Below are 19,671 nucleotides of genomic sequence, written 5' to 3'. Positions count from 1 at the left end.
GGGTGCTCCTTCGCAGAACCCAGCTGCCATGCAGGGAGAAGGCCAGCCTGTGGTAGGGCCATGTGGAGGTGCCGAGGATATTAGTCCCATCCAGCCCTTGAGTCATCCCAGCTGAGGCTCTAGACCTGCCACGAAGGTGATTCCAGCACACAGCCTCTTGAGTCACCCCCAGCCGTTTGTGTCTTCCCAGCTGAGGCCCCACATAGTGTGAAGCACAGGCAAGCCATTACCACTGTCCTCTGCTCAAACTCCTGACTGAGAATCTGTGAGCACAATAAACCTTAATTCTTCGTGTTGCAAGTGTGATTGCGCATGTACACCAAATGTGCTCAAAAATAGTTTCTCCAAAAAGGGATGGGGATCCCTCCTAATAAACATGGCCTAAACCTAACTCATCTATTGCTGCGTACCCTTTTCCTCTCACGTGGCCTGAAATTCCCACTGTTAAGGTTTACGCCTTGGGTGAGAGATCTAAAGAACGCTTGATGGCAGAAGTTGCTTTTGGGGTAACAGTAAGAAGAGGGGCATTCCTTCTACTGTTTTTGCACATCTGCTAGGGAACTGGAATCTTAGAACGGGAGAGGGATTGTGAGCTTATCTCCCACTTGCTGCCTTGGAGGGCTCAAGGCTTCGACCTGACGGGAGGAGAAACTGGAAAGTCCAGGAGAGGCAGGCCTTGCAGTGACAGGTCTTAAGCAGGTCCCACGGGACTCTTCTCTGGGCCTAAGTAGTGAAAAGAGAGCATACAAAGTGGGGTTGTGCTCAGGAGATCGACTTGGCTGCAGACTGTGGTGGTGGAGGTGTCGGGTCAGCCTGCCTGCAAGTCTGCTCCCCATCAAAGCCTGCCTGGTCCCTACGGCCGCTGGACCTCAGCCATCAGACTTGACTGTAAGGCCCCCATGTTGTAAGATCATAGACTGTCCTTGATGGAAAGGGCCCGAGAGACCGTCCATTGCCTTCAGAATGCACAACTGGTATACAGCTGGTGAAGACCATGGAAGAAAATATCGAAAGGACCCCTGACGTTTTTGATCCATCAAGAATATAGAGGGGTTAGAAGTGACCACATTATAAGCTATTAGGGCAGAAAAATACTATTTTCAAAGCATTTGTAGAGAGGAAACTTGAGTTATGGCAATCATAGGCCAAAAAGCCTGGGACCAGATGCCAAGAAAGTTGACTTTGCATAATTCCTTCAATTGTGGCAATTGTTCTAAGGGCCGCAAAATGCAAACTTTCCCCAAGTGTGGCTCTTACGTGGTCTCAGTGTATGGATGGAATTCTCCCACTCTTTTCATCATTCCGGGTACTTTAAGCCCAATCTACGTAACAACAATGAGGCAATTATAATGGAGCCTACAAAACCCGAGTAAGGCAAGATGCTTGGGAAACGTCGGGCGGCAGGCTCTTCCACTATGGGCAACTGCGAAACGCACGTGCGACGCAGATGTGCTTGAATGCAATTTCAGAGTGCTTCCTCCCTTGTCTGACCCAGCTTCCTAAGCTGACCACAACCCAGAAGCATCCAGATTTCAGTCTATAAAGAGGGACTTTTCTGTGCGGTCCCTAGGGGGCAGGGTAGGGACCAGAGAGCCGGGAAAAATTGCAGAGAACATAACTTTCATCCCAAGGGAGGATTCTTTGTGATAATGAGTCTTGTTCCATTGTGGACTTGGGTGTTACTCTGTGAGGAAGTAAGCTTCCTGTCAATTTTTAGCCTCTGGGGAGAGCCTGTCTACTGCCTTGCACTCTCTGGGTTCATTGCAAATTGGAGTATCAGATAAAAGTTGATCCAGATAACAGCACCTCAGTTATGCATGCGCTAAGACTCCACAGTTTTATGAACTGTAGAACTGTCATAAACTCACTGCCTTTGCAAAATTAGCACAGCATTGGATGCCAATAAAAAAGGGAACCACTTCTTTTTAACACAGAACTGACTTTCGTGGCTCAGTGCTCGAGCGAAGACTCCTATTTTCAACTAACTGAAAGACTTTACGTCATTCTGCCCCAAGAATCATTAATGTTATCTTCATAAATCTTTTAAGGGTTCTGTATTCTGAAGCTACTTGAGGCGGTGATTTTTATCTTAGTATCAACACCTGTAACTCCAGGCTTTGGAGGAGTGGTTCTCAGCGGGGGGATTTTTAGCCCACAGGAGACATTTATCCATGCTTGAAGACACTTTTGATGGTCATGACTGGGGGTGGGCGTAGTGCTCCTGGCATCTACTAGGTAAAGGGCAGGGACGCTGTGAAATATCCTGCAAAGCCCAGGACAGTTCCCCACAACAAAGAATTATCTGGCCCCGCATGTCAATAGTGTTACTGTTGGAAACCCTCTCCAGAAGGATAGAGAAAACAGTAACAGTAGCACTACTCTTACTTCATGACAGCCTACTGTACGTGGCACTTGCAAATGCACGTGATCTCTACATGTTGCGACGACTCTTCACGACGGGCATTGTTATCCCCAGTGTACGGGTGAGGAAACTCAAGTCCAGAGAGGTTACAGGGCTTGTCCAAGATCAAACAACTCATAAATGCAGAACTAGGGCTCAAACCAAGGTCAATCAAACTCTAAGGTCTAGGTTCCTAACCAGTGTGCTATGCTGGGGGCCCTTTACATAACCATACACTGTTTCCAGCAGAGATTAGGCTGCAGACAACCAAGAAAGTGTACTCGGGAGCAAAGGGCTTCAGAGAGAAAAGGAAGGGAACCAAACCTAAAATGGAACCTGTACCTCCTGAAAGAACCTGAAGGGGGCAGCCTCCCCAGTCACGACGATCATGCGCAATGGAGCACATTCAAGGTCCCTGAGGAGGGAGGAGCACGTTACTTATCCATCCACTTATACCATGAGGGAAATTTTGGTGTGATCTCACTGAATATCACAAGTCTCAGAGATTTTTAGCTTAAAATAACCACTTCTGTTGAGATTTTTAAGAATGTGCTTTGGAGTTAGGCAGAGCTGAGTTCAAATACTGTCTCTTTCACTTCTTAAAGGGGTCATTCTGGGCAGCAAGTTACTTTATCTCCTAAGCCTTGGTTCTCCCAGCTGTATAATGGGTATCATCAACATCACAACTACTTTGTGGGAATGTTCTGGGGATGAAATGAGAATATTAATGAATTCATGGAGGCCCCAAAGCTAAGTCAGTACCCAGAACAGAGTAAGAGACCAATGAATATTAGACAATATAGTGCTACCATTATATCACCATATGGTTTACACTATATAAAGATTTATTTTAGTGAAAGAAAAAGAATGGGAATTTGGCAGGACTAGATTGCCAAATGTGGCCAGGAGTGCACAGATGTGGAGAGCCAATGTGGCATGCTCTGTGCCCTGCCAAGAAACAACAGCACATCACAGACTAAAAAACATCAAGTAGAAAGAACACGCTGAGTCCCAAGCAAGTGTCCTTTGTGACTCCAATGAACATTTCTGTGGTTGCCTTTTCTAGAACAGCTATTTGTGGGTCACTGTCATCTTCTTGGTTGCCAAAGTCCCATAATATAACACACACATGCTTATGCCTGGTGTTGCCAGTCTTCTGCTTCGAGTGTCTTAAGAATGTGGAAAGTTAAGTGAATTCTGGTGTCCATCAGAGACCAACAGGGGCACCCAAAGAATCCTGAGTCAGAAGCAGAGCTGAACCAGACCACTTGCATCTTGAATTTTCTTTCTAAAAAGTTGCACAGCCCTCTCTGGGTTAGCAACTGAGGCATCAATATTTTATTCAATGAATATTTCGATGTGACATACTTTAGAATTGACAGCTGTTCAGATGAATTAGTCACCTCTCGGATGAGTCAGTTACACACGGAGCTTTTGTTTCCTGAGAACTTAACCTCTTTCCCCGATTCTGGCCTGTCTCCAAAACTACTTCCTTCCACAATATAGTGATATTTCTCTGCATAGATCTCTTTGTTCAGAAGAGGGATCTCTAGCCAACCTCCCAAATTAGAGGATCTCAGAATACCACATCTGGAAGACCCTGAGAGAACTCTTACTGAAGAGATGAGGAAACTGAGACCAGAGAGGATGAGAGATTTGCCCAAAGTCACACAGCAAATTAGCAGCAGAGCTAGAATCAGTACCTTGGCTTTGCGACAGTTTGTTCCCTTTTCATTTACCACTTCATGAGGTTTCTCATCTTCTCTGGAGTAATTCCAAGGTGGGGGGACAAATTTTCCTCATATTTCTCACTAATCAAAGAAAGTTAAGAACACTATATTTCAAACACTTAAATAAAACCTGGTTAAATAAGAAGGAGAATCTTAGGTGAGAAAACCACAAGGCAAGTGACAAGACTTGTTGATTGGAGCAGATGTGAAATAGATACAGCTAGTGTGAATCTAACTGCCTAAAATCTCCAAAAGCATCAATGGGAAACCCACTTGTGGCCCCCAGGGATGCATCACATCCAGTGATGGCATGGACAATGGTGGATGACGGGCCCAAGCCAGAAACAATCCTTTGGGCTTTCTCAATATAGCACTCCAATGGGAAATAAAGCAGACAGATGTGATATCCAATTTTTTTTTAAAAGAAAAAGAAAAAAGAAATCTGTGTACAGATTTTGCTTTCAACAATTCTAACTTTTTTTCTTTTTTTTTAGCCTATTTTGCTCCTGGTTTCTAGTGAGCCAAGAATATAATCAACAGATGGGGCCATCCTGAAATTGCCCTGTGAAAAGTTGTGCAAAAGAATTTGACAATTGATATATCATTTGTCATCACTGAAGTCATCATTTCAAGGCTATTGTGCTCTTAATTTCAGCCAGAAACCTTTGAAAAATGGTAGCATTTTCTGGCCTTTGGGAAAGCAGCCATCTTTCCTGACGGGTATCAATTTTAGTTTGGTAAACCACGGCTGTTTCCAGTCAAGTTCAAATGAAAAGCTTGGTTCCACGGCGGGACCTATGGTAGAGAGACCTCAGCCCAATGCCAGAGAGACAGCTTTATTCCCACTTACAGGAGTCCCAAAGCAGGGTTCAAATTTCCTTGAGTCAAAGTACTAAGGCTTTGACTCAGTCTGAAATCAAGGGTCAGGGTTGTCCTTCTTCATCTGTTTGGGTGAAATCAATTTTCTTCCAAACACTATTTACTTTTCACTTCCCTTGAGGGTTTACAGGTATTATAATGGGATTTCACTTATGATCTATGCTTTTTTCCATTTATAGCAATTATTCTTGAACCTGACCATGCAAAAGAATTACCTGGAGCACTGTTTGAAAAACATAAATTACAGGGCTCCCTCCTCACCTCAGTCACTGAATCCAAATTTCCTGGAATGAGGCCTGGGAATTCATATTTTTATTCCCAAGTGATTCTAATGCCCAGATTTAATAGTCTAGTTACATTTTTCCCTCCCTCCCACCCTCCTTCCCTCCCTTCCTTCCTTCCTCCCTCCCTTCCTCCCTCCCTTCCTCCCTCCCTCCCTCCCTTCCTCCCTCCCTCCCTCCCTCCCTCCCTCCCTCCCTCCCTTCCTCCCTCCCTCCCTCCCTTCCTTCCCGTCCTCCTTGTGGGCTGCCCTAAAAACCTAAGCACCACATATAATAGTTTTAAAAACAGACAACATTCTCAGTTCCAAATCACCACCAATTTACGAATAACATTTTGGAAGAAAACATGTCTGTAAACCGGGAACTTCTTATATGGCTACTGGCACCCTAAAGAATTTTGGAATCAGAATTAGAAAGGTGGTTATGTTCTTTCTTCTTGAAGATATCTAGGGAAACAGACATATGTCTAAGCGCAAATTCTCATGCTTTATTTTAAGTCTTTATCATATTCAGAATGGCCAACACATAAAGAATTCAGATGTGGCCTAAATCCTACATACACTTGAAGTTCTGAGTTAGGTTGCTATCATTATCTTCTCTTGTTCTAAACTAACTGACCCTGATTTCCCTTAATCTTTCCTTGCAGGCATTCTCCCTGCTCTTCGATTGCTATTCTCTGCTGCTCCATCAGGTTCTTCAAGCTACTCCTGATTCACCAAAAGGGACTAATATACCTTCAGGGCCTAAATGTACTAATATAGTTTAGTACATTTATATTATATACTAATATAGTTTGAAAAGAGTTCATATGTCTCTTCAGGAAAATCTAATTTGTTGCTGGGGGAGGACTTAGACAGGTGGACCCAAATCTTAAGATCTACAAATTAATGTTCCAATTCAAACTCCTTTAGAATTCCTTAATTTAGTAGTTCTGCTGCATTTGACCTGCAGACAGTTTCCAGGATTCCTATTACATAAAGATCAGATCTTATTTCAAAGCCACTCATATTTTCCTTTATTCTTTTCTTCCTTTTCCTCCGAATTCTTGAGTTGTTTTAGTTCATCCTCTTTCTTATTCATTGGGCTATTCTGTACTTTCCCTCCTGCTGGTCAGTTTTCCCTAATGCTTGCAGTTTTTAATTGAACAATCATGCTTCTGGAAGATTGAAGGATTAGTACCCATTTTCACCCTTTCCTGTATCTGCACCCTTTGCCCCATAACTCTGAGTTCCTTTCTCTAAAAGGTTGACTGTCTACCACCTCCCCTGGGTTTTGGGATTAGCCATTGACTTGCTTTGGCTAATGGCTCACCGGCAGTTCTGAGCCTACGCCTTTTGCCTGTTCAGCCCCCTTGCACCTCTGTCATTGCCGTAAAAGGAAATGGTCACGATTAGTTCATTAGTGCAGGGAAAATGAGAGCAGGCTCATCCAACCTACAGCTTAGAGTCTCTTAGCCAAGCTCGGCCAAAATTAGCAGAGCCAGGCCAGCCCATCCACAAAGACCTTGTAAGACTGGAGGATGCTTTTGTTTACAATGAACCTTTAAAGCAGTTCAAGTGACTAAGAGTATGAGAAAGAACCAATGCTTGACTTCAGAAAAGTGTCTTAGGTGACTGAGTATCCTTTAAGGAAGGAGCGGGGAGAGCTCCTTTCTTCCCTTGGGACTGAAGCTTAAAGATGCTAAATACTGTAGAAGAGAAGTTGCGAGTAAGATGAAGGGAAGCAGAAACTGACATCTAAGGTAGGAAGAAACTCCTCCCTCAAGAGGCCCTAGGGAGGAAATGACGCCCACTGGCAGCCCTGCTGCTACAGAAAAGCAGCTCCAGGGAACACAAATCCTTCTCCAACAAATGGCCAATGCCCATTTGGCCGATGTCTAGCAAAGCCGTGGTTATGGCAGAAGGAAATGCCCCCTGAATCCAGGCCTAAGCATCCCACCCCCACCCCTTTAGGCTGTTATGATTTCTTTCCTTCTGGCTTGGGAATCTCTCTCTTAAATGGCCTCCAAGAGATTGCCTGCATGCATTGAATGAGCTCTTTCTTCTGTTGACTCAAAGGATAAAAAGAGATTCTCTTTATTTTTCGGAGTATGGTCATGCCCACCTGAACCACAAACCAGCTCCTAACTCTTATATCTCGCTCCAATGATTAATTTAGCCAAAACTGAGTCTTGATTTAAGACTCCTCTCCCACGTGTAATGGCTCATCACAGGTGAGAGTTACCACCTATGGGGCTAGAACAACAATATATTTGTATTCAAGCCAAACTGAAACTGCCAATGTGGTTGAAGACCACGTTTTCTGATGCCATTTAAGAAAACCAGAAAAGGTCACAGAACTGGTTTTATCCTACTTTCCAAATCCTGTCTGCCTTCCATCTGTAATAATACCTACTACATGAAATGAATGCACATGTCAGGCTCAGTGAGAAAAGATATCCAGGTTTTAAAAAAACAATTTTAAATCAAATTTTCTGCCTATCCATGTGCATACTGTCTCCCTCCATACCAGAGGGGGCCTGAAATTCTCATCCCTGTTTCTTCCTCCTGCCTAGAACTCCTCAGCAGTATAATGCTGCCCCATGTGAACCTGAACCACGGTTCCTGCTGTGAATAGACAGTGCCCAGGCCACTTGGTTCCTAGAATTTTGCCAACTTGGACTGGAGAGTAATTCCCCAGCCTCCCTCTGCCAGGCAGGGGTCCCAGCCCCAATCCTTTCATTCAACAAACAGCTATGGAGCATCTGCTTGGTGCCAGACCCATCTGGAGTGTAGTATAGTAAGAAAGAGAGAGGAAATGGACTGGAACTTTTAACAAGAGTAAAGATAAAGAGATGCTATACGGTATCAACTGTCACTGTAGCTGAAAGCACCATGGACTTGCCACTTTGAGACTTAAAAACAAACCTATAAAACCATGTCTCAGAGCTACCTTTTCCTCTCCAGTTTACTGTCAATATTTCCCATTATCCTTGGCTCCCTCATCTTGTCTAAGATGCAGCAAGCCGAGCCACTTCTGAGGAGAGGGAATCCCCAAGGCTCAGGACTCTGAGCTACTTCATTCCACCCCCTCCCCTTTCTATCTTCTGGGCTTCTAACATGAAGTCCCTTCTTTTCCTGGGGTTCTGGAGGTACTTGTCCTCACAAGCTTGATGTCAGTATTTACAGGATTAAAATTTCTTCTTCTAATGGTATATATATACACATAAACACACACACTAATATATAATTTAGCCTTTTCAATGTTATATATATATGCATATATATATTATTTAGCCTTTATCCTTTGTATTTTAAGAAAAAGTGCGTGTGTACGTGTATGTGTGTGTATGTATATGTACACATACACACACACACATGCACACACACACACCATATAAACTTTTTCTTAGCCAGTTTCCCCCACAAACAAAGCTTGGGCAAGCTGCTCTGAGAACTCTTTAAGGGGCGTAAGGGCTCAAGCAAAGTAGGGACACAGGCCTTTGGGGCTTACAGTCAGTCTGCTTTTCCCTTTGGTGATGCTATTGGGGTCCCCTAGGTACCCTCACCAGCTTCATTCACTCTTGGGTACAAATGACTGGTAGCAAGTTAGCTATTACTCTTTGTATTTTAAAAGAGCTCAAAACCTCAGGAGAAAGAGATGATCCTCTCCAAGGTGAGATTTCCAGCAGAATTTGGTGGGATAAGGTGGCAGGGGAGATTTCGTTCTAAGGCATCTCCACACAACATCTTCCCCCACCATCTCACTTCTCTGGCTGGGTGCCCTGGGACCTGGCGTGGCTACAGTTCCCAGGTGGAAACCTACATTTATTTTGCTTCTGTCTGAGCCTGGTCAGCCACTGGCCATAGAAAGGTCACTTATCTCCCAGACTGAAATGTTCAGAACCTGGTTGAGGACCATAAAGGAAGCAACTCACCCTCTGAGCATTGAAACTAGACAATACAAAGTTACTTTTTAGAGTCCAGGCACACAGCTCACAGAGGTGCCCTCAGTTTCAATTCCAAGACGCTTGGCTACAGTTTTCCCATTTCAAATTGATCAAATGTAGCAAATTTGACAACAGACCCACTAACAGCTAACAGCCTGAGCTCAAGAAGGAAAAAGACAAAAGCTGACAGAAGAACTCAAAAACGGGACATTTAGTGAAGGGGCAAGCTGCTTACCACACCTAGTTGGTCCATGAAGACATCACTGTACTGTGTGAATCCCAATACAATACTTAGTACTCAGGGTCAAAATTCTGGGTTATATGGAAAAGTTTCAGTGGCAACAACGTACCTACTCTGTTTAGGAAGATAATTCTAAAGCCCTAGGAAAAGGTGACGGCATTGAGAAACGCCCCCTAGAGGAGAGAGGTGGTTACTGCACTGTAAAGTCACAGCCTGGGGGCCTGGGCTGGAAACCACCTACCTCTGAATGTTACCTTCAAGTTGTTTGACTCTTAACTCATCCTCCTCAGACTGCCGCCGCCTGGCTTCCTCCTCTTCCGCAGTTCCAGCAGGTACACCCTGCAGCAGCCATTTTTCCCGAAGCACTTTGGACTGTGGGAATGAGCGAAGAGAACAGACTAGATGATACCTTTCGGTCCACACCCTCCTCTCCCTCCGCGGTGTCTCCATCTTAGCTCCGCCCCTCATCAGCGTCCACCTGAATCGCTTCTCACTACTTGGCCCCCTACTTGCCTCTCTCGCCTAAGGCCCAGAGAGCCGCCAAAAGGATTGATTTCCACTTTTCGATTATTAAAAAATTTGAAAACATACAGAAAAACAGAGGAAACTATATGATGCATGCCTGTGTAATCTCACCTGGATTTCACAACTATAAACATTTTGCCATATTTTCCCATATATTCTTTCCACCAAAGCATTTTAAAGTAAATAACAAACATCATGACATGGCACCCATAAATATTTTAGTACGAGTCTCTAAAAAATAAAGACATTTTGCTATGCAACTACAGTTCCATTATAACATTTCCTAAGATCACTGTAATATCCAGTCCATCTTAACGTGCTCTTTTTAAAGGATTAATCTATGTCACGCCTCTTCTTAAAAACTCATTTTTAATGACTCCCAACCAACCTCAGCAGTTGTCTCTTAATGGTACTAAAATTATGCACCCCACCTGTGTCGGTGTCCCAATATAATCATGGAGTAAAATGAGAAGTTTCCGTGTTTTGGGTCAGTGGTTAGGAGGGAGTGACTGACTAGTGCTTTGAGAAGGGAAACGAAAACAGCTCAAGAGAAAGGCATGTTGAAACTCCCTAAAATGAAGAGCAAAGCATGTAAGGCATAGGAGAGGATTTTTGATTTGGGTTACCTAGATGTCATTTGGTGGTTACTGGATGTTTGCCAGAGGCTGGACATCATGGCTGAGCATCCCTGTGGGAAGGTCGGCGGTCATGGGAATGGGCCACTGTGAGGATGCATCACCAATTCTGCCAGAAGAAGGGCATGCGACAAGTTCTTCCCAGCAAGGACTGGAATAATGGCCTTGAAGCCAGTCAACAGAGTAAGTGCTAGGTTCTCTGGCTCCCTGGCATCCCCTCTATCTGAATCTCATTTGATCTCATTAGTTAGGGTGAGGAAGTGAAAGAAAGGGAGCTCTCATAATGACTAAGAGCCAGGTCATGCATGGCTTGGAACCAATTAAATATGATTTACGGAAGTAAGAGAATGTGGACTATGTCTCTAACATTGTGGACACACAATTCAGATTACTGGTTTCCTTTCGATAGCTCTTACAAGCAAAAGATACACAAGTCCATAGACTCATTTTACATGGGATTAAGGGCTATTTATTATGAACCTATAAAATGAGTCACTAAAAATTACTAATATTTAGTAATAGTAAATTAGAATTCATTAATGGTTCTGATCTGCCATTCTACTGAGAAGTCAGGCAACCATTCAGCAGCATGAAGCAAGATGTACAGGAGCTGGATGCACAGGAGCAAGTTCTGGTGGCTGGAATTCCTGCACTTCTGGTTGGACCTTTTGTTAGCAACGCATCGTCAGGGTGGTGTTCAGGTGGCCATAGCTTTCACTGGTGTTATTCTTCCTTTTGAATTACAAGTCGTTGGTGAAGATTTGTTTGGTCACTCTTAGAGTGCATAATTATAGCTCTTGACCTGCAGCTTTCCCTTCATTAAAATGCCAGTTTGTTCACATATGATTCTTAACTGTACTGCTCAAGTGACTGCAGACAGGAGCCACCCTCTCACCCCAATGTGCTTAAACAGTTGCACAGCCTTGCTAACATGTTGCCAGTAAATGTGTTATAAATAGTTTGCAAGCAGCAGAAACTAACACACCATTGTAAAGCAATTATACTCCAATAAAGATGTAAAAATAAATAAATTAATTTAAAAAATAGTTTGCAAGGACTACTCAGAAAAGTGTAAAAAAATACTTAAAAATTTATAGGGCATTGTTTAATAATATAAAATCATGTGTGAAAGCTCCCGGTGCAATGTGTGTATGTTGGTGGCTCTCCTGTGGGCTGAATTGTGTCCCTGCCCCCAAATTCATACTTTGAAGTCTTAAGCCCCACTACTGCAGAATGTGACTATTTTGGAAATAGGGCTTTTAAAGAGGAAATCAACGTTAAATGAGGTCATTGGGATGGGCTCTAATCCAATATGACTGGTGTGCTTATAAAAAGAGATTAGGACACAGTCAAGCACAGAAAGATCGTGTTAAGACACCTGAGGAAGACAGCCATCAACAAGCCAAGGAGAGGGCATTAGAAGAAACTAACCCTGCTGATACCTTGATCTGTACTTCTAGCCTCTAGAATTGTGGCAAAATACATTTCTGTTGTTTAGGACACCCAGTCTGTGGAATTTGTTATGGCAGCCCTAGCAAACTACTACATTCTCCAAAGCTTTATTACAGAGATTCCTCCCACCCCTCACTGGAAAGTGGGAATGGGTGGGGTAAATTGGTTTCTCTTCCTAAGTGGGCTACAGAAGGAAAAAACAAACAAACAAACAAAACCCTCAGAACCACCATTCTTCACTCAAGCCACTCAAAATTCTCCAGGGAGATCACACTCGCATATGCCAAGAGACCAGGTTGAACAATGGTTAACAGTCTGGATTCTGGAGCCAGTCTGCCCTTTACTAGCTGTGTGACCTAGGACAGGCCCTTAGCCTCACTGAGCCTCAGTTTCCTCATCCGTAAAATGGACACAACAACTGTGCTCATCTCAGAGGTGTGTTATGAGGATTTAAATGAGTTCATACATTAAAAGTGCTGGGTCTATACTTAGTACCATAGGAATGTTTATTCTCGTCCTGCTCCCTTGGTCTCTCCTCTTTTCACCTGAGAAAGAGCAGGTAAAATGCCACCTGAGAAGCCCTCCTCCACTTCTGCTGGCAGGATTAGTGTCTCCTATAGTGGAGAACATATTCTAGAGCATTCTTTATTTTTAAATTTTTATTTATTTATTTATTTGGCTGCACCACATGGCTTGTGGGATCCTAGTTTCACGACCAGGGATTGAACCCGGGCCACAGCAGTGAAAACGCCAAGTCCTAACCACTGGACCACCAGGGAACTCCTAGAGCATTCTTTAGATTGCCCTCAAATTATTTCTTTTTATATCTGCCCCCCCGTAGACTCCCAGCTCCTCAATGGCTAAGACCATTCCTTATTCAGTTTTGCATCTCATTGTCTCACCCGGCTCAGTTCCAGCCAATGAATGAGTGAATGGGTGAACTGGAAAATTCTCGATTGTCTTTCACTCTGATTACTTGGGAGGAAGGGGTCACCCTTTCAGAGAGCTTCCTGTGCTAAAACGTTTGACATTAACCTAGTTCCACCCATGGAAGGTAAAAACCTCAGGATTTTGGGAGACTGACATGCTGGCAACCTCAGACTTGGTGTGTGGACCCTTCTGGAAAGGCAGCCATGGAGAGTCCCAGTTTTCTATGCCCCAGCAGGAGATGCTCTACAAGCCAGGGCTTCTTGAAATGCGAGGAAGTGGCTGATTTTGGGAATGTTCTGTCTGCTCTTCTTCAACCAGTGCCTCCTGCCACCAAGGGAAGGGTTGAATTACCCCACCCCACCCCATTTTCTGGCTGATTTAGCCCCAGCCATTGGTCAGTACCTCTGACAAAAGCAGCCTGGTGACCATGAACACCAAAAGCATATGTGCCCCCAGATCTGTCTCCTCGCTGGATACAGCAGTGACATCACCAAAACATCTGCAACAGCTGGAGCTAGGAAGAGAGGATCTAACAGAACAAGACAGTGGGCCTGGTCTCAGGGAAGGTGTTTCACAAAGGTGTTCTGACATTACAAAAACAAAAAAGCTTAGTTGAGTTTTCACTTGGCCCCAAAGTAATTGCTGTCAGGGAAAACCACCAATTCAAATCCATTTGCCTCCAGAGGCTTCCTTAACCTACTCCAGATCCCCTCGTCTTGTACCCTAGAGCTGACTGTGTTAGGGCCTCGGATGTAAGGCACCTGTGCGTACTGATCACGCACGTCCGCCAAAAGCACCACCTTCCCTGTATCGCTCTGGCTCTCATTGGCCGCCTGAGTGTTTCAGAATTTAGTGACAAGTAGAGCTCAGCAGAAGTGAAAACTAAAACCAAAAAGTTTTCTTTTCTTATGCCCTTATTGTCCAAGTAACAAACATCAAAAAAAAAAAAAGTCTATCAAAGCGTGCAGGTACTAAGAACTGTCAAAACTTCGCATTTGTCAAGTGGAGGCAACTGTGAAGAGTCAAGACAAAGAAGCAGCAGACGGGGAGCTGCCAGTTGACACACGGAGTCTTGACAGGGCTCCTGAAAGGCCGATGGAGAGACCTCCTGAAGTAAATCTGGTTCTTGCTCTGTGGGCTGGTCCAGCCTCGGAAAACAAAATTAGAACAGAGCCTCTCAAGCTTACAGTCTGTATGAGGATTCCCAGGAGGGCCTGCTATAACACAGATTCCAGGGCCCTGTCCCCAGAGATGTTGACTCTGTGAATTGGGGATAGGGCCTGGGAATCTGAATTTTAACAAGCTCCCAGGTGATGCTGTCACTGATGTCGCCAGACCGAGGACCACAGTCTGAGTAGCACTGCATAAGGACTACCCAAATGGCTGAGGAATGCAATAAGCTTTCCCGCTGGCTAGCCAACAGGAACTACTCATCCTCTTGCAAACCTGTCTCTCCTCCTGCATTCCCCATCTCAGGAACAGCAGGGTCCCCATCCATCCCCTACATGCCAGGCACTCTGCCAGGTCTGAAGACACCTCTCAGGAAGACAGGCAAGTCCCCACTCTCACCAAGTCTTCATTCCAATAAACATGGATGCAAGATTATTTCAGACTATGATACATGCCTGGCAGGAGGTCGGCAGGATGATGTGACAAACAGGGACCGAGGGAGGACACTTTAGGTGGGAAAGATCTCTCTGAGTACTTAAACGTTTGAGCTGAGATCTGAGATGCCAGGAAGGGCATTCAAGGTGGAGGGATGACAAATGTCATAGCTGGGAAGTGGGACAGAGTTTGGTGACCTTCAAGATTGTCTAATCAAACCTTTTTAATCTACAGATAAGGTAACTAAGCTAAAGCAACTTTTCAAGGTGATCCAGCTAAGCAGTGAGGAGTGTCCGGTGTGAGTGGGGGACAGTGGAAAGTGGGAGATGAATTAGTAAGTTTTGAAATCTTTTTCTGTTCATTTGTCATTTTTATAAAGTCATTATCTAGCAATCTTTTTTTTTTTTTTTTTTTGCGGTACGCAGGCCTCTCACTGTTGTGGCCTCTCCCATTGCGGAGCACAGGCTCCGGAGGCGCAGGCTCAGCGGCCATGGCTCACAGGCCCAGCCACTCCGCAGCATGTGGGATCTTCCCGGACCGGGGCACGAACCCGTGTCCCCTGCATTGGCAGGCAGACTCTCAACCACTGCGCCACCAGGGAAGCCCTCTAGCAATCCTTTTCACCTTATAGTTCTGGCTTTGGTGTAAAAATTAGCCAAGACTTTCTCATTCTAAGACTTTTATCTGTGATTTCTTCTTATATTGTTGTGATTTTACTTTTTACTCCAAATCATTCATCCACCTGTAATCGGGCTAAAGCTGACATTGGCTGCGTTAGTGGGTGATGTTGGGAATCTGGCTAAATTCCATCTCCTAATAAAAAATGGCTTAAACATAGGGTGGCTCAATGGTTGTGATGTGTTCTCATGCACTTGTGTCCCCTTCTCTATTCTCCTTCCCCTCCCCCTGATCACATCCCTTCCCCCACATTGACTCCCAATAAGATCTTTGGTTCTGTTACATGATTCAGGCCACACAAAAGCCGATCCAAGACTTCCGATAGAAGAAACCAAGTTTTAACTTCCACTCAAGCTCTGTTTACGGGGCCTGGGGGAGACGTGATGGGGAAAAGGATGAGACATAAAGTTCCTTTACATCTTGTCCCCTGCCTGCCTGGTCAATATTTTCAAATTTGAACTTGGCCTTTTGCACAGACTAACAACCAAGAAAAGTCTAAACTTAGTTTGAACGGTTCACAATAGTGAGAAACACTGTAATGTCTTTGCAAGCAAGGCTCCTGATACCTTCGGGCTATTCAGCAAATGACCTTGGTGGGTTGACAATAAATATCTCGCAGGGTCACAATTCATTCTTTGATTTTTTTTTTTTCCATTCAGTCTTCTGGAGAGAAAAGGCTGTGGTTTTTAAAATATAATGACAATTTTCATGGCTTGGATTAGAAAAAAACTCTAGTCAGGGTTCCTGCTCATGAATAAATAATTCAAAGACAGCTTATGTATTGAAGATGTGGTTATTAGCAATTGGATTCTGACCATGCTGACTATGTTATACAAACCTTTGTAAATGTGACAGTCCCAAAGGGATTCATGTGGCAATATGTACTGAGTGCCTTTTCTTGCTGGGACCTTGAAATGACCAATGAAAGAGACAGATCTCTGGCAATTCAACCAAGGGGCAAAAGGGAATATTAAATTCAGTCTGTCTGGTATAATCCAATAGTTGATTTATTGTTTTAAACTCACATGATCACAAGTCACATAATAAAAACAATAAAAATAAGTAATTGTTTCCATGGAATTAAAAGCCAAGACAATTTTTCAGAAGAAGAATAATGATGGCTCTTGCTTTATGAAATATTATAATATATTAAAAGGCTAGGGGGATTAAAGAGAATGGAGTTGGCCCAGGAATGGCAGATTAATGGAATAAAAAGAACCCACAAATAGCAGACTCGAGTATAAGTGAGAAATATGTATATAATAAAGAAGACATTTAAATCAGTGGGGAAAAGGATGAATTAATCAACAAATCATGTTGAAGCAACTGCCTCACCATCAGTAAAAAGTAAAGTTATTCCTATCTTATTCCTTACAGGAAAATAAATTCTAGATTTTAATCCTAAAACTACTGAAGTATAAGAAACATCATAGATAAGTGTTCAAGATGAAGGTGTTCTTTCCAAGGACGACATCAAGGTCAGAAATTATAAAGTAAATGAATGTTACATGTGATTTCATAAAAATTATAAAATTTTGTATTAGAATTTAAAAGAACCCATATACAAAAATCAAAAAAGAGATAAAGGCTAATGCATTTTGGAGACTAATGTTAATATAATTTCATTTTACTCACAGGCTGATGAGGCCTGTGGTGAGGGTTCCATATCTTAATCCATAAAAATATATTGGGTTATATCTGGGTGCAGAGCAGACAATTGATATGTTTTTCTTTATATTTTGCTGTACTTTTGAATTTCACTCTTGCAATGATCATACATTCCTTCCTTTTATTATCAGCAAAAGTAATACGGCTATTAAAACTGCCTACTGGTCCCATATGTGAGCATTTCTTGGAAATTCTCGCATCACAAATGTCAGATACTCAATACAGCTAAGGATCTTATAAAAAGAAATCTGAGTTTAATTTGGCTAGGACGTCAAAGTACCTGGAGGTTTCCTAATCACTGGGGTGTAGCAGCTAATATTTCAACATTTTCTTCATCGCCTTATAGAATTTGCTTATCATTCATATAAAAAGTAATGATATTCCATTTTGTGGAGTTACTATATAGCCCTAACTATTGCAATTAGGAAATATATTAGTCAAATATACAAGTATCAAGATGATTGCATTGCAAAATTTATTTGTTTTGACAAGAGACCAGTCAATCTGTCTAAATAATTCGTAGCTCATTGCATGAGAATACGCATCCAAAGACTATCTGATAATGAGAATTATATCTTAATAAATATGAAATCAAATTCTAATGCTTTTCCATTTAACTTTGCACTGAGAATAATTTTTCTTAGAGCACATCTGGAATTTTGAAAAATGCTAAAATAAATAGCAATTCCTGACATATTTCTTAATATTTTCTACTTCAAGGAACTACGAATCATCACTGTGGCACATCTCCACATGGTCCAAACTTTCCAGAGCCCATGAAAATATACTTAGAGTAAAAGAGGCAGTGATGATAGTAATTGACACATCTTTCTAGACTAATTATGTCATTTGGAGGAAACAGTGTCCTGTTTATGGTTATGGAGACAGTGCTGGGGTTCAATCGGGCTCCCCCACTCAGAGTCTCCCTGTTCTTGGGCAGATTACTTGTCCTCACCAGTTTGTTTCCTCACCTGTAGGATGGGGAGAGTAGTATCTACTATGTGGTCATTATTGAGGGGATGTATTTAAAGGCACATATTGGGCACTGAAAGAAAATGATGACTATTATTGAGAATGGACACGGGGATGACATGGCTGCTATGCTGCCATCAGGAAGCTGGCTGAGTCTCTACCAAGAGCTCACGGGGGAACTATAACCTCAATGAATTTACTACCATCCGGGGGTGAGGCTGCTAAGCTCCGAACAATGATCACAGGGAAGACGACTCACATTATTTAAGGTCAGTCAACAGTTAACTGATTGAAGGTAGAACATATTCATTTCTCGTGCCTGAAGTGATCATCTATCTCTCTCAATCAGGCACCACCCTCCTTATTATTAAAATAACTCTATTTTGGGGAGGATGGACTCAGAACAAAGAGAGGCAGACTCATGAGGGAAGTGTCACCTGCATCACGGTGAGGCCAGTGACTGTCCTCACCTTACCACAGACGCCACTTCACCAGAGCAGAGACACTCGGGGCCTCCCAGAGCTGGGGTCCCTCTCCAGGGTAGCGCCCAATAAACCACCTTTGCAACCTCTGAGCTTCCCTTTTTCGTTGTTCAAGGCTAGTGGTCCACCCTTACCACAGAGGTCTTCCCTAGTAAGAGAAATTATAATGCACTGGTCTCCACTTATTAAATTTCCATCATTTCCAATCTTTTCTCCCCAGGTATAGCAAGGTAACCTTGGTGAAAGTCCTGGGTGTTCCCTTAAATAGTCAATCTCATCAACTGTGTGAGAATTTTAGCAGGATAACCATAGAGAACTATCTTATTCCCTTGTTTCTAAGTCTTTGAAGGAATCTCACTGCTTCCCCATGCAATACTAAGTCATCTGTACTGTTGTTTCTGTTGATTGGATGGATGGATGGATGGATGAAAAACGGACAGATGGAATATGAAAAGAATATTGTAACACTGGACTGGATCACCAATGAATGAATCCTTGGTATCTTATCTGACACCCAGAAAGATAAAAGGTAAGACAAAAGAAACTTGATCTGCTGACGTACATTTATTGCCAGACTTTTGATTCAAGGAATGCAGAAGCAAAGAACCGCATTGAGCTGAAAGAGGAGAGAGTCTGTCTAGTCAAAAACAGCCTCTCATTCTTTCACTCTTCTTGTTCAAAAGTTCACCTTTTAAGCAAGAATATGATGAGGTTGAATACATTTTGGTCTCTAATAAGGAGTGAATTGACTATACTCTGAGCCAGAGATCCAGCTCTGTCCAGATTGACCTTGAACAATTCACTCGGTTCTATTAAGTGTGTTTAAGCCCCCCCTCTCTGTAAGAAGAGGATGCTGACTTTAGCCCTCAATCCTCCCTCAGGAATGTGGTTAGGAAAGAGTAGTGGCATACAGGGTAGATGCAAGCTTCCTACAAAGAAAGGTCCATAAATGGATTTACACCATGAGCAGAAAGAAACAGGCAATATTCTCGGTATCGTGCTGCCATTCTTCTTTAAAACACCTTTCTCTAGTTGAAGCTAATGGTGAACTGATAAATATGTGAAGCAGATTTAGGTCATGCTGCTATTTATTTTTTTTATTTTAATAGATCTTTATTAGAGTATAATTGCTTCACAGTACTGTGTTAATTTCTGTTGCACAACAAAGCGAATCAGCCATATGCATACACACGTCCCTACATCCCCTCATGCTGCTATTTAAAGTCAGGAACTCGCCTGCTGATAATTTTATTCTGAGGATTCA

The 19,671-nt window shown here is 43.0% G+C and overlaps 1 protein-coding gene across 2 annotated transcripts in view; it reads right to left on the bottom strand.

The window, feature by feature from the left end:
* PALM2AKAP2 (PALM2 and AKAP2 fusion) overlaps nt 1-19,671 on the bottom strand; it is a 615,632-nt gene that overhangs the window by 264,725 nt on the left and 331,236 nt on the right. For both annotated transcript variants that reach the window (XM_089913542.1, XM_022579084.2), the window contains one exon: nt 9,702-9,832. In XM_089913542.1, coding sequence (XP_089769668.1) covers nt 9,702-9,832 — 131 coding nt within the window. The remainder of the gene's footprint in view (nt 1-9,701; nt 9,833-19,671) is intronic.

Source organism: Delphinapterus leucas, chromosome 6, assembly GCF_059928025.1.
Source record: "Delphinapterus leucas isolate spDelLeu-1000000601 "Yukka" chromosome 6, BTC_Dleu_Yukka2, whole genome shotgun sequence".
NCBI lineage: Eukaryota > Metazoa > Chordata > Mammalia > Artiodactyla > Monodontidae > Delphinapterus > Delphinapterus leucas.
Note: the sequence above shows the minus strand (reverse complement) of the source record. Positions and strands in the feature narration are given on the sequence as shown.